The sequence below is a fragment of the Mixophyes fleayi genome, chromosome 8, assembly GCF_038048845.1.
Source record: "Mixophyes fleayi isolate aMixFle1 chromosome 8, aMixFle1.hap1, whole genome shotgun sequence".
Classification (NCBI taxonomy): Eukaryota; Metazoa; Chordata; class Amphibia; order Anura; family Limnodynastidae; genus Mixophyes; species Mixophyes fleayi.
In genome coordinates, this window is record NC_134409.1 from 133,325,673 (window position 1) to 133,350,811 (window position 25,139).

At 40.8% G+C, this 25,139-nt stretch overlaps 1 protein-coding gene across 3 annotated transcripts in view; it reads left to right on the top strand.

The window, feature by feature from the left end:
- CHCHD6 (coiled-coil-helix-coiled-coil-helix domain containing 6) overlaps positions 1-21,104 on the top strand; it is a 135,734-nt gene extending 114,630 nt beyond the window's left edge. The window contains exon 9 of one of the 3 annotated variants that reach the window (XM_075183642.1): positions 19,755-21,104. In XM_075183642.1, the coding sequence (XP_075039743.1) occupies positions 19,755-19,778 (24 nt within the window). In that variant the 3' untranslated portion in view covers positions 19,779-21,104. Of the gene's footprint in view, positions 1-4,022; positions 4,186-19,754 lie in introns of those variants that run through there. The other 2 variants (XM_075183640.1, XM_075183641.1) reach the window with 2 other exon arrangements.
- Positions 21,105-25,139: the final 4,035 nt, after the last annotated feature.

The window sequence follows — 25,139 nt, forward strand, 5'->3', positions numbered from 1 at the left end:
TTACCACTGGATATCCTGTTATGATTAGAAGTTTTTCTTGAGCCGCGCACCCCGGGTTTTTGATCACAGAGCGTTCCCTCAGATGAAATCTTGCTGCTCTTTCCCTCCCCCCTTCGTTCCTCTTTCTCCTCCTCCCAAAGTACTGATTGCGCTCCCCTCGCTAAATTAATTTCACAGCCGTTCTCGCAAGGTATCAGCCATCGTCTGGAGGGAGTCGGATTTGTAAATAACTTTTCATTTTAATCTGTCGTGCACACAGGGAGGCAGCAAATGCAACATGCAGTCATTTTCTTCACCTCCCTGCACCATACTGCTTTGTGTTTAATGCCTTCATAACCAGCCTTTTTACCTCATGACGCCCAGGAGGATAAAATGTTCTTTCATACAGCAGAGAGAGAAAAAAATGGCAATAGTATCCAAAATCTAGAAATTGATATTTGTATTCTCTGAAATAGTCTCTTTATGAGTAATTCATTGGTTTTGGTTTCTTTTACTTCAATAAAGTCTTTAAAGTATACGTGTCGCCTATTCACAGTGAGGCGGCCATTTTGTTGAGCTTAACCAAATGTTTTTACTTTCGGAGGGCAGTTTATTATTTGAAACTAGTGGCATCACAGAGGCAGCCATTTTGTGAGATGAGCCAGTGTCCGTGAGAATGCAGCTTCTCTGTTCACTAGGAAAATGGCCGAGGTACGAGGCAGCCATTTTGTTTTCTTGCTGATGCCGCTGGATCCTACTGAATCGATAGGCTGCATTCTGAAGAATATTGGTAAAGCAGATAAAATGGCTGCCAAATGGCCCCCACAGTGGATCTGCTGTTTTTAGGAAAATGAATATATGTAAGCGATATAAAAAGGAATAAAGATCTTCTGCTCAGACCGAACCACCAAATTGACGGCACTCTAGATAATTAAAATTTTGTATTTTTATTTATCTCGCTTACATACACTCAAAACTAAACTTACTGTACATAGACTTTATTCTGATCTCTGATTGGTTCAAGGTTCAACCAGTCAGAAACAGATGTTGCAAAAAAATGTAAAGGCAACATCTATTGTATATTTTTGTACATTGTGTGGCTCTAACCTAAATAACCAAATCCTATCCTCCTAGATTTGATCCAGCTGTATGAAAACCAGATTGACCGGTGAATCGTGGGTGAGGTCATCAGCTGATTCATAAATACTAGGATAGTCTCCTTCTGGCTCACAGCACTGAGGTCATGAGTTTTGTTCCCGACCAGGGCTTCATCTGTGTGGAGTATGTATGTTCTCCCCATGTTTGCGTGGGTTTTCCTCCCACACGCCATAAACATGCCAATAGGTTAATTAGCTGCTGAACAAATTAGCCCTAGTTAGTGTCTGCCTCTGTGTGTGAGTGTGTTAGGGAAATCAGACTGCAAGCTCCACTGGGGGCAGGGACGGATGTAAGTGACAAATATTATCTGTACAGCGCTACGGAATTGGAGGCACTTTAAAATTGTTTATGATTATTCTCACTTTTCCAAATCTCACTTAAAAAAATACCCCCACTAGCTATCGCTGTGACCTTACTGAGTACATAGGCAGATACTGCTGCGCTCATGCAGATTATCTGAAACTCCATCTGAGAAATTCAGCCGTGTGTTACTATTTCCCAATTTCGCTGTCTAAGAATCACAGAAATAATCGTCTCCTGTCGTTCTCTTCAGCCAAATGTTTTGCCATCTGTGAGCTTCGGCTGGTGCAAACCATTAACGGTCTTTATCTAATTAATTATCTGGGTAGTAAGTTCCTTTTTATTTCTCTTTTTGCTATTTGCTGATTGGGTTCAAACATATTCCAAACAGTGACTCAGAAAGTACTATTGGATTGCAAGTTCATTGGACAACAGCTTAAGCTTAACAGGTCATGGAATGGGATAATATGGCATTGGTTGTACTAACTGGCACATAAAATGTTTTGGGAAAACATGGGTAAGATTGTAGCTCTTTACCCATAGTAAATATCATTATGCTCTATTAGCTACCGCACTGCAATTATAGAATCTTCTGTTCACAATAGTTGCTGCCTTCTCTCTTCTGGCTGCAGTAGTGACCATAGACCACAATCTCTTGACTTGAGTTTGGCTTCCTCTGCCAGGTGATTGACAGTTCTAGCTCTAGGATGAGTAGAGCTGGAGCTGTCATTCAGCATATAATATTAGAGAGTAGCCTAAGCCCATTTTAAAATGCAAAGTGAAGGGTCTACAGTCTAACCTGCAGACATAACTATGCTGGCACTTGTAGTTCTACATGTGCTAAATGCTGATTTCTGACATCTAACCATTTATTACCCAAACATCTACTAGCAAGGGTATTGTGAAGATCCTGGTTCATTCAGCATGGGTCTTTTTTTTTCCTTAGGGGAAGGGGACACATTTTTTTTCTTGCAGGCCCGATTCCAATAGGAAATTCAGCCCTGTGTTTAGACATGGGGACCCAGTCATAGCCTGGTGTTGGTTGTCATCTTTTAAGAAGTATATCCCGTTGCACAAACTGGCTGTATCATGTAGATATTCCTGGTTACATGATATCTTGGACCACATTATATCCCAGAAAGATACAAAGCAAATCTAGAAGACAAGTAAGCAGCAATGCGGAATACATCTATATTATTTTACTCTGACTGACCCACCAGTTTAAGAAACTGCCGCTGAAAATAATAGTTCTGTTCTTTGCAGCTTAAACTTTATAACATAAATATTATATAGCCACATATTTGATATTTTGGATAGGTGACATTTGACAGCTGCGTTCCTGCAGCATTTGGTCTCGGAATAGGAACTTCCGGGCAGAGACAATGAAATGATATGACATCACTGGTAGCCATGGTTACAAGATTGGGTAATTGAAACATAGTAGCCAGTATAATTAATAGTCTTATTTTATGACTCTTCTCCCAAGGTGGTGATGTCACAGGCAATAATTCAGAAGCAGTAGCAGGCGTGTGTCCCTCTTGTTGTGATAAACAGTGTCTCCGTAAGTCTATCTGAGTCACTTTTGAAGGCGATGTCACTGTATATTTATATTCTCAGTCTGTGTGATAAGAGGGTGACCAGTCATACTGTCTTTACATTCTTTAAGCCAGAAGACTCATTATTGAGCTGTATATGTTATATAATCTTTTCCTGGAATCTAACGCTTGTCAGATAATAGAACCCTTAGTTAGACTTCACATTTCTAAAAGCCGCCTGCAACTAAATCTCTTCTTTTGTAATTCTTTGTGGCGCTATGTTAAAGGCCAAGTATTAAATCTTTTATATTAAAAGATAGCTCTACTCAAAAATGCTGGGTACTACCACTTACTGAAATAATTCCCGATATTTGAAATATGAGTTCTGCTTGAAATTGTACCTTGAAAACTCAGAAACGCCCTGTTTTTGCCATTTGACACGCAAATTGCAAATGACTGACCTTTCTTAGCAACATATGTAACCATGGGGGGATAAAAACAGTGCAGTACATGCTTTCTCTCCATGGTTACAGATGGTGTGTATTTAAACAATGTTTTTTTTTTTCAACCTGTTATATCTTTTAAAGTTATCAATCAGGCTTTCCTTACCAGGGAAAAGAGGAAGTGATCAGCTTTTGAATTAACAGTGTTTCCCTTTCATGATATTGGGGCACGTACAGACTACATACCTACACCAATTGGCAGAGTGTGTTCATGAAATTAATTTGAGATGACACCCGTACCTGGATACTCACTTTCTGCCCCAAAACTGTGGATATGGAAAGTATTTTCACTCCCAGCCAAACATCTGAGTAAAGAATATACAGTTTTTGTAACATAATCACCAAAGAGCTCTAGCTCAGATAGACCTGGGCTTTATCTCTTGGGTACAATCTGGTGGTTTTAGGATTCTACTGCCAGAAAGGCTGCAATCCTGTTGAAGTGTCAACCCACTTTTGGTGGCCACACATGATCCCAAACTCATAGGATTCGGTAAGAGGGAAAAAGGCTTTCTCCTTTGGTTACCCCATTTGTTTGTTCTCTCCACAGTGCTTAATAGGTACTCAGGGTCTGCCCTTCTCTCCCCCGGATTCCCTGCTGGCTGCAGCTCCTTGATGTCTGGTGATAATCGGTGGTTCTCAAAAAAGGGCATAGTCACTGAAGATGAATTTAGTGATGGTATCCTACTTCCATTAAACCATTTTATTCCTTTTCTGATTTTCTAAGCTCTAGGCTAACCAACACTTCTGGTGGAATCAATGTTTGGGGAGACCTCTATACAAATTTGTAAGTAGTGGAACCAGCCAGATGAAATTTGTCATTGGTAGATCCCAGCCCTATAAGGAAGCTATAGAGATAATCTCCCAAAGAATCCATATAACATAATCATGTTTCCCGTGCACATGTACGAAAATTCATACCCTGTTTAGTGGATCTAATGTCATAGCTATCTTCTAAAAAAAAACTATTAGGTCCTTTTTTGGAGGGGAAGTCAGTCTGCTGCTGAGTAACTATCTGCCTTCTACCCCCAGCCAGCAGATTACCTGAAAAGTCAAAGTGCAGTTTTTCTGTTTCTGTGTGTTAATTTTAAATAAACTGTTTTGCAATTATATTTCTCTATGTCAATGTGTCGTCACCATTTCTATTCAATAAGTTTTGTGACTTGTTTCATATTAAACTCCATTTAGTAATGTTCTGTCTTTGTGTTCTTAAACATTTCATGTGTCAGGCTTGGTTTTTTTATAACGGTAAATTTATGCAATTCTAGTTTGGCATCAGTCAGGTAGTAACTAAGAGTGTTAGCTCTTGAACTAAATCTTAGCGGTGGCTTAACATCGTATTTAATAGTGAGTGTGTGATATTTTGGAGGACTTTAGTCATTTGTATGTCAGACCAGTTAATTTTGTTTTGATTAACACTTTTTCCTTTACTGAAATGTCCATAATAATAGATGGTTTTAAACGTAAAGGGATCATTTAAATGTATAACACTGTTAGGACCTCGGCTATTAATAATCCTTTAGAACCGGACTACTGGAGGTTTTCACCTTTAGCAGCCGCCTTTCCCGTAGAACTTTTATATGTTCGCGGGTACTTTGATGAACCCCAGGACATATCTCTATCGTGGTAGAAGCTTATTGGGAAAACCGCGGCACAGGGTAGAGAAACTGGAAGACTGAAGGCGGAAGCCAGTGACAGGACTAGGTTGCGGGTTCGTAGTCAGCAGGAGGATTAGGGTACAGGCCGTAGATCGGGGCTGACTGCGAACAAAATGGTCCAGTATTCAAGCAAAGGTCAGGGTCACAAGCGAAATCCAAAATCCAGGCAAAAGGTCAGGGCAACAGGCAATCAGGCAAGGTCCAAAAAGTTCAGGCAAGGTCACAACAGGAGATCAATCAGAATGTCAGAAGACAACGCAGGTCAGCAACAACACAGACTGTGAACGCTATAACCTGCAGGGAGACTAATCCCTCCCTGCCTTAAATACATGGAGGAGCCAATCAGAATTGAGGAGCACAACAGGGAGAAAATCAGTCCAAGAGGCTAATAATTAATTAAACTCTTAGCGAACGCGCCCGGCTGCCCCTCCTGCCCCTCCTGCCGGTACGTGGCGATAAAACAACTGAGCGTCCCGACCGTTGCCCTAGCAATGACCAGGGTGAAAACCGTAAGTGATGTCCCAGTCGTTATGGAGACGGCTGGGATGTAGTGGATGGGCACAGCGAGATAGAGGCACTGCCATGGCTCATAACAAACACTAAACCATTTCAATGCACAGTTGTTTACAATATCTATGTTACACTCCCAGGGAATTTATATGTGGCTGGTGTTAATACTCTTATAGCAAAACTTTATCTTTGTGTTCTTTTTCAAAGTTTGAAAAAGTTTGGACAGCGTTGGCTTTTATGCTTTTTGACATAAGTGCTGTGGATCCTGTTTCCATACCTCTCTGCTCAGTCTTTTACCGGTTTCTTTTTTTAGTGGCGCTTTACAGTGCGACCTAGAATTCTGCTTCTCTCTTTATCTTCTGGTTGAATGGTTCCCACTGACATTCGCTCTGTGATCACGCCGGAGCATTTGATGTTCCAAGCAGCTCAGCTGATGGTGGTAAAAGTTTCAAAGTGTCACTTCTTTTTTTTTTTTTAACAGCATTTCAAATCTATCTCTTTTCTTCCCCTCTCGTGTTTAAAGAAGTTCCAGGGACGATTTATACTCCCGTAAATTGAGCGTGAAAAGTCATCCCACAAAACCTATCAATCTGAGGACGTCTTCTTCTTCCTTCTTTAATTAGGGACGCCCTGCTGAAAAATGTACCCATCGCCCGCTGAAAAATGGCGTGTTTTCCAATCCTTGGCATAAATTTGCAGCTATCGGAGTGCCAAAGTCATGTCAGAATTTGTCAGTTTTATGACAAATGCTCCCGAAGGCATCGTTATATCTATTACAGCACCGCAGAGCGTTGGGCAGTGCGAGGAAGACAAAGCAGATGTGTCTTTATCAGCTTTAACCAAGCTCCAGTTAATAAAAAAGTGTTGGTTTCTGAAAATAAGGGCCATGGTTTGATCTCCTAGCTCTACATACGTGTTTGCAGCTTATTCTATAAATCATCTGTCTAACTCTTCAAGAGTCTTAAAACCAGAGAGCCGCAGGGCATGAGACGCTAAGTATGCAGATGTTCTGTTGGTGTGCTATGATGTTTATTTCACAGATAAAGCAAGACGGAAAAGGTGAAGCTTAAAACGTCTGTCTGTAGTCTCTTCTTGTGACGCGCACTTATTTTTTTCTGTTTGGTATAAATGCATTTACTGCAAAACTGAATATTGTTTGTTTTCTTTTTGGGATGTGCTGCGTCTGGCCGGAAACAGTGAGTCGTTAGATTTGTTTTGCCTAAGGTAATAAATTCTTGTGCTCATCTGATGTGTCTACTTATAAGTGTGTACTCAAAAAAAACAAGTCTAAAGTCATTTGCAGAATCACTGAATCTGGAAGGGCTTTGTAGAGGAATGTGCCGATATAATGCAAACTGAATACGCCAAGCGCTACTTGGATATATTTAAAATATAACGTACCACAATTCAGTGGGAGGTGCCGCCGGACGTCACCGCAATGTCCGTCTGCGCACGTTGACGTTTTTTATGGTTCGGAATCTTCACTCGTTTTTGTTTTTTCTGTATGCCTCTTTGGGGAGCAAGGAAAGGTGAGCGAGGATTTCTTGCTGGACATAGACTCCATGTATCTTCATGGACTGTTACGGAGATACTCCGCTCCCTCCTTCCACATACTGACTATGCCGACTTCATACAACATGCGCTCAAAAAGAAGCCCACGCAAACACTAGGGGAACACCCAAGCTCCGCACAGATACAGTCCTGGGGCTAGATTTACTGAAGGGCGGTTTGCTCAAACCGCTGCTTTCCAGCGGTTTTGAATCCGCCAGATTTACTAAACCCCAAACTGCCGTCAAAACAGCCAGAAATGACATTTATCAAAACCAGCACTTTACAAACCACCATCCCGATTTTAACAATGATGAACATACAAATAGCGAATATACTAAGTTGGGGTTTTCAAAGCCGCCGCAAAACAGCCATCCAAACGGCCAAAATAAAAGAGGTGGTTGTGAATTGCGAGATTGCGCAAACTGCTGCTGTTTGTGCTATTTTGCCATTGAGAATATAAGAGAAAGCACCTTTGACATTTTAATTATTTGGAAAATCATTCTCTATTGATATTGATTAGGGAGCAAAATGAATTTAATAACTTAGGAGGGAATAATTTTTTTTTATATATTTTTTTTTTTTTTAAGGAGGCACTTGTATAGTTTTGATGGCGGTTTCATCCAAGCCGCCGTCGGTTTAGACAGAACTGCCGGCGGTTTAGTTTTTTCAATCCGCCGTACATCGCCATTCATTTGAAATTAAAGCCTCAAACTGCCCTATAGTAAATGCAGCGGTTTGGACCACTAAACCGCCGGCGATAGGTGGCGGCTTCAAACCGCCACCAAACTCGATTCTTAGTAAATCTAGCCACTGGTCTTTATGAAGCTCATGACCCCAGTGCGGTGAGTCAGCAATGTTAACCACTGTGCTGCCGTACTGACCCAGATATATAGCTGCCTGCTATAACTCTTTGTAGACCTTGAAGCCTTTAATGATTATTGGGTGATTATAACAACAGTCGGATGCTCTGCCACACGGAGATTTGTGCCTCCTTTATTAATTGGAAAATCTAAATGAATTGGATTGTACCGAATCAGCAGCCGAAGTGCCCATCACTAAAACCGGGTGTGAAGTTTGCCATCTCCTGAAAGAACAAACGATCGATCACACAGAATTGTTTATACAGAAGACGGCTAAATTAATGTTGACACAGCTCCCTGTTTATTTTGCTGTTCTTGAAACTGTAAATCTCATTTGCTTATTGAAGACTGAATAAAGCCGTCTAGCGACGTGGAAGATTTTTTTAAATTTTTTTTTACATTTGTGCTGCGCGTGTATCTCTCCAAATACTATTTGTTAGTCACCTTTAGTGTCTCATTCATATTCCATCTCCACGATGATTGGTGTATCAGTCACAGATCACTGGGAGAGATGTTACTGCAAGTTTTGCTAAGACGCACTGCACCATTTTAGCTGTTTATCCCAATTACACCAGCAACGATTGCACTTTGTATTTGGAAAAAACACCAAAAAAAACCCACAAAATTTACTGAAACAATATTTTGCTGTCTCACTTTAATAAAGTGCAACATTCTGTAAAGGGCAAGTCTGCTTCTTTACCTAAATTTGAAAGGGTCTGTTGTGTTAGTAGAAGGTGAACCCTCCACAATTTATTTAATTGATGGATATAAACTACCTGCGCCAGGGATTTCAAAAGCAGTAAAGTTGATATGATGACTTTTTGGTGCGGACAAGACCTATGCTGATGAACATCATTCTCCTTCCCATTGAGGACCGAAAGATCTTCAGATTATCCATTAGCATTCAACGCTTGTGTTTGTGTCATAGTTGCCTCCTTTTGTGACCTTCCCTCGCACATAGGCAGTGGGGCCATAATGACACAATTGTCAGTGAAACGCGTCAGTCGAAGTGGGCAGGAAGCCGCAGGTTGATCTGCTCTCCACCTCCATGAATTCGTGAGCCTCCTGGATTTTCTGGGAGGGTAGTTTAGTATGAAGTGTGTGTGTGTAAGAGTCTCTGGAACTTGTCGGACTGACTGCGTCTCGGTACTGCAGATCACAGAGTCCCTGATGAAAGCTACTATGAGCCATTTATTTGTGGCACAGAAGTCAGCTGCTCGCGATCAACTCGTTTTAAAGTAGTGCATTGTATTTCAAGTGTTTATTATCTAGATATAGGATGCGCTTTATATATTGATGCACTTTGTAACATGTGGAGGGTGCGTTTCTTGGTCACAGCTGTGGCTTGGCGGATATTTATAAAGCTCCTTTGTGAATAATTTCATTTGCAATAATAACAATGCTTTTTAGCCATAGATATGAAGGCTGAGGTGTTTTATTAGTGGAACCAACAGCGACACAACCGATATGTGATAGAGAAACCGGTGTTAATACTGACAGTGAGAAGTGCTGTACTGATTGCTGCACACATTTCTGGGTGCTGTGAATCGGTAGGATCACCCCCAGTATCTATTGCTGCACAGACTCTACTAATTTAGCAACTAGTAATTCCTATCTTATATCATTAATAGTCATTTCCACTGGCATCAGATAGTCACTAGTTTTCTTGTTTGTACTCATCACCACTGCTAGGGTCATTTAAATTCAGTGTCCACTTTTAGGGATTGGGGTATGGTTAATTGCGCTCTAACGGCAAGCATATGTTGTGATGGACGTGTGCAAGACTCATTTGAGCAGACCTTGTGAAGATGTTATGTTTACACTGATTGTACTATCCGTAGTAGAGTATATCGGTGGCTTAGTGGTTAGCACTTCTGCCTCACAGCACTGGCGTCATGAGTTTGATTTCTGACCATGGCCTTATCTGTGAAGAGTTTGTATGGTCTCTGGTTTCCTCCAACACTCTAAATACATACTGGTAGGTTAATTGGTTGCTATCAAAAATTGACTCTAGTTTGTGTGTGTGTGTGTGTGTGTGTGTGTGTGTGTGTGTGTGTGTGTGTGTATGGTAGGTAATTTAGACTGTAAGTTCCAATGGGACAGGGACTGATGTGAGGGAGTTCTCTGTACAGTGCTGTGGCATTAGTGGCACTATAGAAATAGATGATGATAACATTAACACGTGAAATAAGATAGACAGGAGGTAGCATACGGGTCTAATGTAACATGTAAAAATCCACAAAGATCAAATTAATCAGATTTTTCTTTCTTTTTAAAACACACACTTTTCTGTCCATTAGCGCGCTTCAATTCTTTCCCTGTGTTTTCTCTACACGTTCTTACTTGTTAACTCTTCTATAGCTATGTGTGCTTGGAAGGTATGTGTTTGTATAATATAGGTATGCTTTTGAACCACTATGAAAATATATTAATATTATGTGGGATTTTGCAAAAGGTTTGCCCTCGTTCAGGAAATGGCCTGGTTTGTGTGCTATTCCTTTGTAAAAACAATAAAAATTAAAAATCACCCCTCAGAAAAGCCTGGTATAGACACAGACGGCAACAGGAAATGAATGGCGGTACTCCAAGTAACCTTTTAGCGTTTGTTCCATAACTGTGAGTAGGTGTTTTGTCTTTAAATGTACTGTTTGGAATAATGTATGAAAGTACAGTTCCATATGTTTTCCATGCTATGTCTTTCTCGATTTCCCCCAGTAAAGATCACACAAGAGCACTGTTACACGCTCAATCACCCCACTCAAGCGGAGGGAAGAACACAAACTAGCACGACCTCTAAATTAATCTCATCTCTCATTTCACTTATGAGAGGTCAAGTGCCACCGGTTTTATACATAATTGAAACGTTATCACTGGGTTTATTTGTGTGTTTGTTTTCTCTGCATCTTGTATTTATAAATATAGAATGAGTGTTTCAGCTGAGCACATTGCTGCACAGGCTGAGCGTGAAGGACGAGAATCTTTTTCAGTAATATTTATTGTATTCTAATAGGTGAAGTGTAACGCATGGGTGCACTGCAGTGACAAAACATTCCAAAATACCCACAGGTGTGTGCGGACGTATAGTGTGTAGCATTGACATTTACCAATCTGCATATACAAACGGAACGAGGTTTACAGGGAGGAATGGCGCAGTCTGAAGTGAATAGGGTGCGCTGGATTTGCGCAGCGCTATTGCTGCAGACTCCTTGATATGTTTACATTTACGGAAAAATGTGTGGAAATATGGCTTCTCCTGTACTTGTATGTATTGCGTAGTACTGCGCACTTTTCTGGAGACCACATTGTCCGCTCGTGGCTGTGAGGTGTAATATATATAGTGCCGCATTTATATATAAAAAAAATAGCAGCTAATATAATGTCGCAGTGGCGGAACTACCGTTGGTGCGGAAGGCACCGTGCATCGGGGCCTATAGAAATAATGGGATCCATGCTTGGCAGACGCAGAGGGCCCCCTCCCCCCTTGCATCGGGGCTTACAGCTCACTAGTTCCAAATCTGCAATGTCATAAACACAAAGCTTATGTTGGCTCCTTCCAGAGTTTTTCATTTTAATGTCTGTTGTCCTATTTACATATGTCTTATGCTTTTTATATGTCCCATAATAAAAAATAATCTGTGTTGACTTATTGTAGGCACTTTTCTCGTTCCATTCCCTTGGCCCTGTTCACAGGTAAGGGCTTGATGTAATAGCACAGACCAGTGGCGATTCCTAGGGACCCATGGTTCCAGCCACATTAACCTTTCGGATGTGCAAAGCCAGATTAAAGGCAGGGGGAGTGGACACGCAGTAGCAGATTTTACCATTGCTTAATACAGCAACGCAAAAAACCCCGGAGCAGGTAGAGGAGTGGAAGTCTTAATAGCCACCTGGTGAGAACTTCACCTGCGCTGTTATATACCAAAGCCTAAGTAACCTGCGGCTACCCAGCTGTTGTGGAACTACAAGTCACAGTATGCTACTTCTGGCTGTCCAGGCATTCTGGGATGTTTAGTTATTCAGCCCCATATTACACAGTCTTTGATGTATAGTACTGTCATATACTGGCTTTACTTCACCTTTGAAAAAAAATATTTATATATAATATAAAATGTGTGTTTATCAGCATTGATATTAAATGTTTTTATAATGGTACTTTTTTAATTAATTATTTTATACATCTTCAAGTTAACTTGAACATTAATAAATGTCTGCCACGGTGTCTATACGGCAATGGTGATGAATCTTTCCAATGAATAACAGACTTGTAAGTGATAAAAAGAAGACTGATCGCTGTAACCCTTTTCACCTCCGGGGCAGGGAGTTGTTTCAACACATTTAAGACTACCTCCATATTGACTGTACATAAAGTTACCAGTTATAATATCCCCCCTGCTTATTACGCTAGTGCTTTTCCCTTTAACAAGAACTAACAGGGTCTCCGGAGTCCATTTTCCCCCCATTACTGGACCAGGCAATTAAGAGTAACAACACTTAAATCATTGCTGAGAACAGATGGGAACGGACTCCTTTGAATCATTTCATCGGCCTTTGTGCCTCTCAGCGGCTCGGCTCCTCCTGAAAACCGCGGCATAACGCTCTAAGACAATGACGTCCGGCTCTACTTTTTTTTGATACTTCAAAACGTCTTGGTCACGGAGAGTGACACATAGCGACCTGTTGTGCAGAGACTAAGTGTACGGTACTCGCGTCTTAAAGAACAAAGCTTCTTTTATAAGATGTCACCAGGCGTGCCGCTTGCTGCAGTCACAAAGTTTTCTATTGTGAAAATCGGGCCAGACTTGCAGTTCCATGAAAGTGGCTTTTTATTTTTTTTATTGTTTGCAAAATACCCGCAGAGTTAAATCTACTATTCTACTTTCAATGGGAGGTCATTATGAACTGCTGTTATTTTGATAACCCTCACTACATATATTCTCTTCTTGGATCTTATTCTTATAAAACCTAAATTATTGAGCACTTCCTCTTTTCGAAAACGTGCTCTTAATAAAAAAGATGCATCTTACAATAACAAACAATCCCTTTTCCCCTTCGCTCTGTATCCTTCTTGTTGTATAAATGCGCTGTCCTGCATTGCTGTCATTCTTTTATCATGTTTATGCTCATAGAGCATTTCACTGGCAAGCTGTTTTTCTCTTATAGATGTACATAGCATGTAGTCTGTACCTTGAAATTAATGTGTCAATACACTTTTTCCTTCCCCCAGTACATATGTAATCTGAGGACTCTCTCCTTCCCCCAGTACAGCATTAAAAAGGTGTCTCTCTTGTTCCCCCAGTACAGATATTATCTGGAGACTCTCTCTGTAAGGATCATACGTCCTGGTGGTGAAATCACCTATACAGATTGTTGCAACCCAATCGCAGGTTATTCAGTAGACGGCAATAGAGATTGGTAGATATACAGTCATGTACATTTACTGCACTCACTAACACCTGATCTCTAGTGACCTACTATGAGGTCTTTATGCCACAAAACTACTTCCTGTACTTAATACACCCGATGGACTCTCTGCCATAGTAATTTAAGCCAAGTTCCAAGCTTTATCTTTCACGATAACTGACAGCATTACAAGTGTATTGTCGGGAGCCTTTGTGTGTTTGGTGAGCTGCAGCTTTTAAGCACAAATGGCTACCTGCAGGTAATAACAGTGGAACCCAAAAACAAACATAAGGGGTTGAAAGAACCTGTACTGATTCTTACAGATCCCTTCACCATTGGAGTGATTGGGGGGGGGGGGGGCAGACATTCCCGAATGACTTCAGCATCTTACAGGAACAATTGCTCTCACATCCACAGGCCAAATAAAATGAGGCATTTTCTAGAAGAGTATAGACGCTTAACGTTAATACTTCCTAATGTATCATTTCTAATCCCTATGTAAAACTGGTATATGTTTTGTGTATGTGTTTGTTTGTGCTCGTGTTTTTTTTTTTTTTTCTTTCTTCCTTCTATTGGCAAAGGAACAATAAGTAATTCACTCATTATGTGTCTGACATGCTGGCTGGATGAATTTTCTTCTGCCTTTCTCAGTCCTCCCGCTGAGATTTGGGGTCAAGGGTCCCGGGGTAGTTTGTGGAGCCGAAACATTCTATAGATACCCTGCGGCGGAGATCAGCTCTTCCCCTTTGGTAACGGTGAACACGGTATATCATTAGCCCCACAATGTCACTTCCCCCCTGGGGCCATTTTTTGCTTTTGCAAGCGTGACGGATTTCATTTGTACATGTTGCATGTTTTGTTGTTTGTTTGTTTTGGTTTTTTTACCATTCGTCTTAATGGTCTGGGTTTGCCCAAAATACTGCTTATTTTTATTGTGAAGTGCCGATTTGGAAAAGCATTGTGGTGCGCTAGTCTGCAAACTCTTCTCTTCCCTTTTATATCAGTCTGTATGTGTTATTCAATGTAAACTATTCATGTAAAGTGCTGCAGAGACTGCCCGAGCTATGTCAATAAAAGATGACGGTGTTTGTTAAAGAGCTGGTTTATATCCAGCCATGCTGCTTCGCCTGGAGTAAATACTTTAGAGCTTAGTATAATGTAAGTGTAATATTCAGGGAAGGGCTGGCCAGTTTTAGACTGGGGGGAGGGGGGGAAGACTTGTCTCAGCAGCCTATTAGGAACATTTTAAAGGAAAAAAATGCATGTGACCCAGCCCAGGCTAGCCCACTATGGGAGCGGCCCGAGGGGGTGGGTGTCCCCCAGCCCAGTCTGCCCCTGGTAATATACGTGTATGATTGATCCTGTGGAGCAGTGTATTTATGTAGACTCTAACTCTACAGTCATGGATTATTAAACCAGTGACTTAGGTATTGTATGCCTATCGGGGAACCCCCAGAAAAGATTCCGGATTACAGGTTGCGTAGCTCACGTCCGAGCCACAGTGCTGCTCACTGCAGACTGTTTTCTTTCCAATATATAAACCCCCCTTTTTATAGCCTTTTATTCACTTGACACCAAGCATATTATATGCACAAAAGTACATTAAAATGTATCAATTCCATTTTATGTCACCCTCTGTATAATGCTACTCTCGCTATAACACTAGTTCTTGGCTGTGTTGTCAGTTGGCGTTATATACAGGGAGCTCTGTATATCATTGCAAGATCCAGTGGACGTGTGCAGCTTACATCTAGACGCTTCCTATACGTCAAAATGCTTTATGTCTGAACTGCTTGTGACGTAAATAACACAACCTAATGTTGGGAGTAAGAAGCAAATATTCCTACGCACATTGATATAAATATATAAAACAGGTTCTCTGGTTTTGTGACTATATCATTGAATATGCTCTAAAGAGGCGAGAGACTTGCTGCCAACCGTGCACCATTATGGATAGTTAGTCTGAGGCTGGTTCAACACAACCAGATGCGACCTCTCATTGCATAATGCCTCTCATAATTACCTTTATCACACATCTACCTCTAATTCTGGCAACGTGCTTTGCAATATATCAGACAGTTGTTAAACTTTGGACACTTAATTATTACATTTTTGCCCTGCACCAGAGAAACTTTTGCACTTGGGTAGTTACATCCCCTGCTCGTAGCTGCCCACCTTCCGACTTGTGCATCTACACAGAAATGCCACCTCTAGGCCCAGCAGTGCATGTGATGCCCATAAAGGCAACAAGTGAGTTTTTTTAAATGGTAAAAGTTTGACTTTCAGAATGTTGTGTAACATAAATTGCTTTTCACTCTAATGTCCATTTACCCACTATAATATGTACGACATCTTAATGCCATGGACCATTTATCTTGCTAGATGTGGTGACCACATTAGGTGGTTCTTACCTTTGAAAACACTTTTATTGTTTTGTACCTTGTATGGCTAAAGAAGAACATATTAAATATGTTGCTTATCAGAAAAGGCATTTTTGTCATCTCTATACTGCATTTTACACCCAAATTACTTGTGTGCACATTTTCTCATGTCTAACCACCTACTGCACTCTCTTCAATCTGTCGTTATACATTCTGCGGACTGCCAAATGGCCGAATCTCCTGTTTAAAGAAGTAGCTGGAGCTTAATTGTACTTTGTGAGCTTGGCATTCGATTGTAAGCTCATTTGGATATGACCACTCTTTCGGGACCCCATTGTATGAAATCTATCTGTAACATCATCCCCCTGGTGTACAACGCTGCACAAAATGTTGGTGATTGTAAATAGCTAATAATTAGGGGGGGATCGATTTTGCCTTACGAGGTTGCTGTTGAGTCATTTCTGAGCTTTTTTTTCCCCATATCCCTCTCATCCCTAAAGCCTTTTATCTCTAGACCATTGTGGCTGTGATGATAGAGCTTTAGAAATAAAAAAAAATAGCATTTAACCTGCACGGTCATGTATCCATCCCCCCACCAGTGACAACTGCCTGATTTGGTCAATCTCCTAAACACGTGAGGTGAGGGAGCCAGATTAAAGTGATGTATTTGATGAAAGAACATTCTTGTTTTTGATAGACTGTGGATCTTCGGCTCTGGAGCCTGTGGGCTGATGCTGTGAGGTTAAAGACGTTCTTCTTGAACAGCCAAGATGGTTTAACTGTACACTCTTCATGTATGGGTTGCAGGCTAAAATCTCTGTGTGTGCTGGCAGTTTAAATTGCTCTGCACCAGGTAACTGAGACTCGGGAGGGGACGAATCAAACTGTAAGAGCAAATAGAACCCACGGTTAGAATGAGACAGCGTTGGGGAGTTTGCACTGCGGTCGTACTCCTTTTACTGGTTGTGAAATTCTGCATAACGACCTCTTAGACGGTTACAGCTAACTATTGGTGGCCTTAAATAGGAGATAATCATGTTAAAACTATGCTCAAAAAAATTGCCCTATCTGCACATACCCGAAATAGAATTGTTAGATGATGGGTGATATACTAGCAAATTTCTTTTTAGAAATAGAGCTTTTAGGGGGGTATTCAATTGTTAGTGAGTTGTTGTTTTTCCCCGCTGCGTAACAAAACAAAAAATCTCCTGCGGGTTTTTGACAGCAATAGCGACCGTTTTGAGTTAGCGCAGCGGGAAAACTCGTGCAATTCAATTGGAAAAGAGGGAACGCTGCCCCTGCGCCTTAAAAATTGTGTTTGCGAGATTTTAGGGGAGTTTTAACGCGGTCATGAATAACACAAACAAAAAAAAGGTTTTGCAGACATTTCCAGACATTAGATTGCATTACACATTGATAATATCTGCATTACATTACTTTCTTTAGCATATTTTTTAATTGAACAATTTTTTTTTACCATACAATCATCTATACCCTGTCAAAACACATTACTACATTCATATTTGTACCCAAACATACATAAATATAATTAATTAGTGATTTATTTATTTTTTCATTTTTTTTTATTTAATTATTTTTTCACAAGAAAATCAACTTACACAAGTTAGGTATTAGTGATAAACATAAGTTTAACTTTTTTTTCCACTTTATTACATGATTTCAAATAGTTACCAGAGGTTTTTTATTTTTAACACACCCCAGGGAGGTGCGAGATAAAACAGCATATTTTCCTGTTTTACCCGTTGCGTTAAAAAACAATTGAATAGCTTTTAACGCGGCTGCCTCTCGCACACCCTATACTTTCAATAGACCTCCTACTGGAGCGCGAGAGGACCGTTTCATGAAAAAAATGTAGCGTTAAAAATGGAATTGAATTGCGGGTAAAGTTAACCCGCTCGAAAATTATAAAAAAAAAACAGCGTTAAAATGACTTAACGCGGTCAAAAAAAGCAACTCGCTGACAATTGAATACCCCCCCTTAAAGTGTTTCTGTATGGGTGTACAGTTGCACCCATACAGGACTCCCTCACATCAGTCCCTGCCCCATTGGAGCTTACAATCTAAATCCCCTAACATACACACACACACAGACAGATTGACGTGTTTATGTCCTCGTTGCTCAGTGTCCCACAGTAATTATGGCGTGCTAGCCTCATCCAGTGTTTTCAGACACCAGGCAAGACTGTGAACACGTAGCTGGTAAGCCATTTCTTTCCTCATAGAGTTCACTATTCTGCAAGTCCCCCATTGATTATTACATGCTGCATATTAGTGATGAGAGAGACCGTTATCCAGGACAGAGTCCGGGTGGGGGAAAAGCAAGATATAATGGATGGATATTAATCTTTATTTATTGTGGAAGCTAATTAATAAAAGCCGGTTCAGTCATCATGTTTTGCTTTAGATAAATCAGCGACTCTCTGGTCATGCGAATCGGTCACCTGGTTCAGGTTACAGCTGTTTACTATTTACGTGAGATGTTTGAACAAACTATTCATATGTGTCTCTCTACAGAGATGTTTGTAAAGTCCTTTGTTACAAATTCCTCTACAGCTGAAACATTTAGCAAAACAAAACAATATATGTGGCGCTCTAGCTCAAATGATCTGCTTCATTTAGTAATAGTGTTGTAATACTGGTCATGTTCAGTACATAGAGCTCTGACTCTTTGCATTATTTAAAGGCGAACTAAATGTTCCGGGGAGAGTGGGAGGCTTTATATGGGAGTTGAAGAACAGTGAAGCTGGAGGTTGGCAGTTTGAGCCCCCAGGCAATTTTTTTCTAGAATCTTTTTTTATAGTTTGTAGGCCTTATTCACCCAAAAATTGCTCTTGATAGTTAGGTAGATTTATGCAGCTGATGTAAAATGAAGTAACAGACATAGACACAAGTAGAGCATTTGGCCAATTCTTTAAAAATAAAATGGACCGATGAAGAATTTACCATACAATGTCTTTAAAAAAAAGTATATAACAGGCAGAGGAATATTGTTCGTTCTTTCTTTCTGTATGTGCATGTGAAGATCCAAATCATGTTTAAGCTCTGGCTTTGGAGCCTCTGCTAGCAGAACTTTAAAGCACATTTATTGTGGTTTAGCCGCTGTATTTCATAATCAACATTTATTTATACAGCACCACCAAATGGAATATTATCTCACCTTCTTTTATTATCAGACTATCCAGCAGTAGGAACAAGCCCAAGTGAGGTGCATTGCATGCTCTTGGATCAGAAACCAAAGTTTTACGAGCTTGCCTGGTTACCTCGTCATTTTTTTTGCCATGTACTAGTAACTTTTGCCTGTGAGTAGTTTCACCCCCAGACCTACCCACCCTTAAGCCTGTGCATATACACAAAAATGCTGTCTCTAGGTCCACACTTCCAAAGTCGGTGGTCCATTACCCATTCATTATCGGGCAACTTGTGCAGTTCCTTAGATACTCTTTATTCTAAGCAGTAGAATTTTGCAGGACGCTGCAGGGTTAAACGCATTTCTATCGATGCAAACCCTCTTACACCTACAGTATATTGTATTAGGGTTTATATCCCTCTGCTTAGAAACCTGTTGTATTTTTGACTCACTGCTGTGTTTGTCCATTGGAGAAAACTTAACCGATAGCGATATTGTGAGGTAGCGACAGAGATCTTCCCGGCTGGTCGTCATGGTAATTCTAGAAACATATCTCTGTCAAGGTTTAAGAGCGCCATTGAGTGCTGTGCAACGATGAATATCAAGAGGCTTTGTGTAACTTCGGCCACTGATTCTGTATGTACCGGATATGGAGTAAAGTTTCTCAATGACCAATTCTGAGAGATGACTTTTTTCCCTGCAGTAATTAGCAATCAAGTGAAAATGTTATGACTCTGAAAGACTAATCTCTTCTGCACCTCTTGTCTTTTACAGAACCTGCTGTTCAGTCACGGATAATTCCCTTTATCGCAATGCAAGGAGAGGAACCAAGCCGATTATTTTTTCTCTCCGAAAAATGGACTACGGAGGAAATGAAGAGTTAAGAAAATTTAGAATAATAGTAAAGTTGGTAATTTATAAACCTCTATCGAAATTTAAAGTGTACTTGTTGCCTGCACGCGGTGGCTGCGGCCATTTTGAAAGCTAAGCCTCCCCTTAGCCTATCAGTTCACTAGGAACGCGTGACGTCGCTGAATCGTGAGGCGTTGCGTTCCTGATTCATGGATGTTGGTTTAACCCACAAAATGGCTGCCTCCGCTGTGACTTGGCAACGGGTCCACTTAAACATATCCAGATTTGGATCATGTCTCCTGCCATTTAGTTTTAGAATCTACATGTAGTCTATGTCTGTATGTGTTGTATCCCAAAAGTTCCAAACCTTTTTTCTCAAAACCAGCACGTTGTCAAAATCACGTTTCCACAAATCAGCCAATCACAGAGCTGTTTATTAATCTGCCCATTCCCGCTGCTTTCTCTTATATATGTAATTGCAGTGAGGCTCACAAATACTCTGTTTAAAGGATTTGGTGATCAGCTAAAACCTTAAGCTATGAATTTAATTGAATCCTTGAAGCTGAAAATGTGTTTTGCTGTTCTAATTTTCCTTTTTACATTTTCCACGGCGTTCAGTGTAATTAAAATATATATACAGTCCAGTATGGAACCAGATAGACTGAATGCAATATACGGGTTACAAGGTGTTTGTCCTGGCCCACAAGAGGGACCATCTAGTCCAAGATATCCGTGTTTCGATGTACAGTCTGTATTTGTTAGTCATGTTTTTTTTTTTACTGAATATAAGATGGAAAGTTTGCAAGAATAACGAAAATTATTCATATTTTGATTTATTTATTTTTAAAGTCTTGATAGATATTTGGAGATAAAACTCGGACAGTTGACAAAGGGACGTGCGCACTGCAAGTAGCTAGAATTCAGGATAGACATAATTTTGTATGGCATTCTTATTTAATGTTAAGAATTTAGTATTATCTCCAGCCCTGGTCACTAGCAGCAAGTTCTGAGTCTCTCTGATTTGTCCTAATGGTTCCCTGACATGCTCTGTGCTGTACTGTGATCTATGACGATTGCTGGTAAGTGGCCTAGTACATGTCGTTAATGCTGATTAATCCTGAGCAGAGTTTATTTGTGTTCCTCACAACTAATTCATCGTTCTAGGTTTCATTCATGCCCCAGCGTGACTTCTTTCTCTAACTTTACCGACTTGGAATATCCGTCCATATTTATTCTCTGTTGCAAAACGGGACAATAAAATATATGAAATGATTCCGGCTCTTTGTTTCAGGGCTTTTGTACTTTGTTGATTGCCAATTTAGCCTTTTCTCTCCATGCTTTGTTGACTGTTCCGCTCTAATGCCCGTGGAACGTTCTACAAATTAGAATAGGGGGATGGGGGAGGGGGGAGGTGAGACTAGCTGAAGAACAACAATGGCACCTGAACCGAAGCTTTGGGCAATGGAAGGAACTGCACAATGTCTTTCATCATCATCATCATCATCATCATTTATTTATATAGCGCCACTAATTCCGCAGCGCTGTACAGAGAACTCATTCACATCAGTCCCTGCCCCATTGGAGCTTACAGTCTAAATTCCCTAATATATACACACACTCACACAAAGACAGACAGAGAGGGAGACAGACAGAGACTAGGGTCAATTTTTGATTGCAGCCAATTAACCTACCAGTATGTTTTTGGAGTGTGGGAGGAAACCGGAGCACCCGGAGGAAACCCACGCAAACACAGGGAGAACATACAAACTCCACACAGATAAGGCCATGGTTGGGAATCGAACTCATGACCCCAGTGCTGTGAGGCAGACGTGCTAACCACTAGGCCACTGTGCTGCCCCGAAAACGTTAACTAGGCGCATTGTGAGTTGCCGTTTTTGCACGGACCAATAAAATTTTACGTGATTATACAGCTTTATTTCTTTTAAATAAAACAGTAGATTGTGCCTCACTAATCTCAAGGAGGTGTCAGACGAGCATTTCTGAACTGAGAAGAATGCAGCTTTCTGCTAACTGACAAGCAGTAACCCGCAGGCACCGCGGTTCCTGTGCATGCTACATGCACACGTATGTGTGACAGAAACAGCGGTGTGTCTGACACTTACAAAGCCAGCTGTTCACTCGATCCCTGTTTTTTTACAGTTTAGATAATTGAATATGACAAAAAATTCAGGTATAAATGGCCTTAAAATCTAATGCAAGCTATTGTCACACCTGCAGATTTATTTACTTTTTGATACATTTTTACATAACATGCCAAAGTGAAATATTGAGAGAGAAGCAAATTCATGAACAAATGTAAAAAAAAAATATAGGAAAAAAAAGTCAAATCTTGGCTGAATCTTTACTTTTTTTGTGTGGAAATTATAGTAACTTTATTATACTACTGCATAATTGTAATTTCTTTTAAGACATTTCTCCAATAACATCTAAATTCTCGTCACCGCCTCCTGTCTGCTATTGTCTGGAATCACCTGCCAACTTGATTCCTTTTCACTGTGATAACTCTCTGCTTTTCCCACTTGATTTCCAACTACAGTAGCCTGGTCTGGATTAATTAACTGGTGGTAGGCAGTGCATTGTTTTATAGTGGTTGTCATTATCTGTGACCATTATCACTATGAAAAGGAATCCCTTCATCAGGTATGTTACTAATACATGAATTCACGTTGATTGATTTGTCACCTCTGGTAATAATGAATTTCCTTATTGAAGATGATCAGGTGACCTGTCTTGCATTTGCAGTAGTGCTGTGCATTTATCACTGTGTAACCATGTATATGTTATGTGTAATGGCTTATATGGATAACTTATATCTGTTCTGTCTTACATAGGTTTAAACAGAGCTTGCTCTGGGCCTTTCGGTTACATGTAGTACTTCTGTCTGGCTATAACTCCTTCTACATCAATATTGTGTTTTCATATGTTCTAAACTATACAATCTCCGATCACTGATAGATTTCAGTGCATGTTCATAGACTGGTGTGGTCATTTCATTTGCGTTTCCTGGTGCTGTCCAACATCTCTGTAGACAGTGATAGCCCACAGTCCTGTCTGAGTTTGGAATGACTGCATGTTTTATCAGTTGTCTGTGAAACCTCTCCGGAACGGTTGACAAATTCTGGCGGGACAGTCCAGAATTGCAGACCTAGAATGTGGTGGATCTTATGCAGAAATGGGCGGACTTTCACTTAAAAGTGAGCGTTTGGGGGGTAATCTGGGTGGGGTTTGGGCAGATTGGGGGCGTGGCTTCTTGTGTCCCTAGTTTCCATGTCTCAGTGCTGAGATGTATGCTTCTGGAAGCTTAGCCTGCTTCTAGAGTGTGGTTTCCCAATAACCTGGGAGACTCCAGGACATTCCAAGGGGGGAATTCAGTTGGCCGCGTTACTGTAAAAGTAACGTGGCCTGCTCGCTATTACCGACGGTGCAGTAATAGTGCGCGTAACTACCGTTAATACAGTAATCTTTAATGCTGATTGTTGCTCGCAGCTCAGGGACCTGTGAGCAGATATCAGGGTTAAAATTACTGTATTAACGGTAATAGATTTAGCGCTGCGTTACCCGCGGCAGAATTGAATTCCCCCCTAAGTATTCAGGTAAGTGTGTAGTAACTATTACGGCCTACGCATAACTTAGTATCTATGATATTTTTTTCATATGTGATAAAACGGATGAAAGAAATGTCTATCTTGTGGTCTAAGTATCCCATACCTTAAGTTGTCACTGGTTCCTAGGCTGCAGACCAAAAATGGCCGCATCCACTGAGAGTAGATAAACCATATAGTTTCAAACAGATTCCGTTCATATCGTTTATGTATATTAATTAATATACATTTTGTGAAGATGCATCGCTCTAAAAATAAATACTGTGCACTGTACAGTTGTCATTAATATGCGGTGTGTAAAATTGGCTAAATGCAAAGTGACGTCCGTCATTGCAGAATCTCACGTTGTGTGTGTATTGGAACCGAGCTACTGTCGGTGAGGAAAGTCTGGCTTATGGAAGACTGCACTATGATTGGACTGTTAGTGTTATGTGATGTAAGACAGAGAAGCATCACCCTTCTAAGCAGCGCCTGCGTCCTCTAAAGGCTAAACTCTCATGTGTTGTGAAACTACAAGTCCCAGCATACCTTATGAGCTACCAGCTGGCAAAGCATACTGGGGACTGTAGTCATAGGTGATCCAAGCCTGCTGTAAAGCATAAACCAGACAGCATTTTTAGTGAAGTATTACTTACAAGTGATACTAATATATGTATAAACTCCTATAAGTAATATCTGAGTAAGCAGTGAATCCCGATGTCATCGCTTATAATCTGAGGTTTCATCAGTTCAGTCTTTATTAGGAAATATTTATTCAATCAAATAATGCCCCCTACTCTTAATCGTTATATATATTGGAAGTCACAGGATGTCTGGGACCTATATAAAGTACTCGGCCTACAGCCTCATGTTCTTATATGGTAACAGAACTCCTGGGTGACTTCAAATATCCATATAATTTATAGCAGGGAGTGCATTATCCTGCAGAGGAGAAAACCTATGTGCGTAGCGGGCGGCAGCATTGCCTAAGGTCAAAAATTAATTACTACGTCCATCGTAAATAAAAACGCCGACCCAGACCGGGAAAGAGGAGCGTTACTCTTGGAATCTGCTTGTCGCTGGCAGCGATTTCCTCACACCCTGCCCCATAAACCAGCCCTGTTCCATATTCCCCGCAGCGTCGTGTAGCCTGCACTGCAGCATTAACCCTCGTTCTGCCTGCTGGGGTATATAGGTATTTGTAACAATGTATATGACTGCTGGGTAATTAGAGTGGTTCACATCCTGAGCTGCAGTGTCACCATTAATCTTCACCTCCCAATCGCAGCTACAAGCACCCACATGGGAAATAAGAATAGAGCTTCATTAAAGGAGGGACCGCTGGCCGGCCGGCCGGCTATTGATTTTGGTTAGTTTCCTCCTGTGCTGTCCTCATATAAGCCGTGCTGACTTCTTCCAGGGTAACCTGCAAAAGGAACTGATCCAAATCCGAGAGGGACCAGACCGTAAAGCGGCCTTATGCGGCACAGTGCGCTATTGTGTGGAACTCACCTTCATCTTCGTTATACGTTGTTTTACATCTAGACAACAAGAAACGTTAATGATTTCCTCTGACTGTAAAGAGTGCGTGGGTTTTGTTGTTTGTATTTCAAGCAAAATAAAAAAAATACCACAATATTTTTAACACGCAGGAATTCAATTCCCCCCCAATTAGCGCGGCGTTAAAGTTATTACCGTTATTATT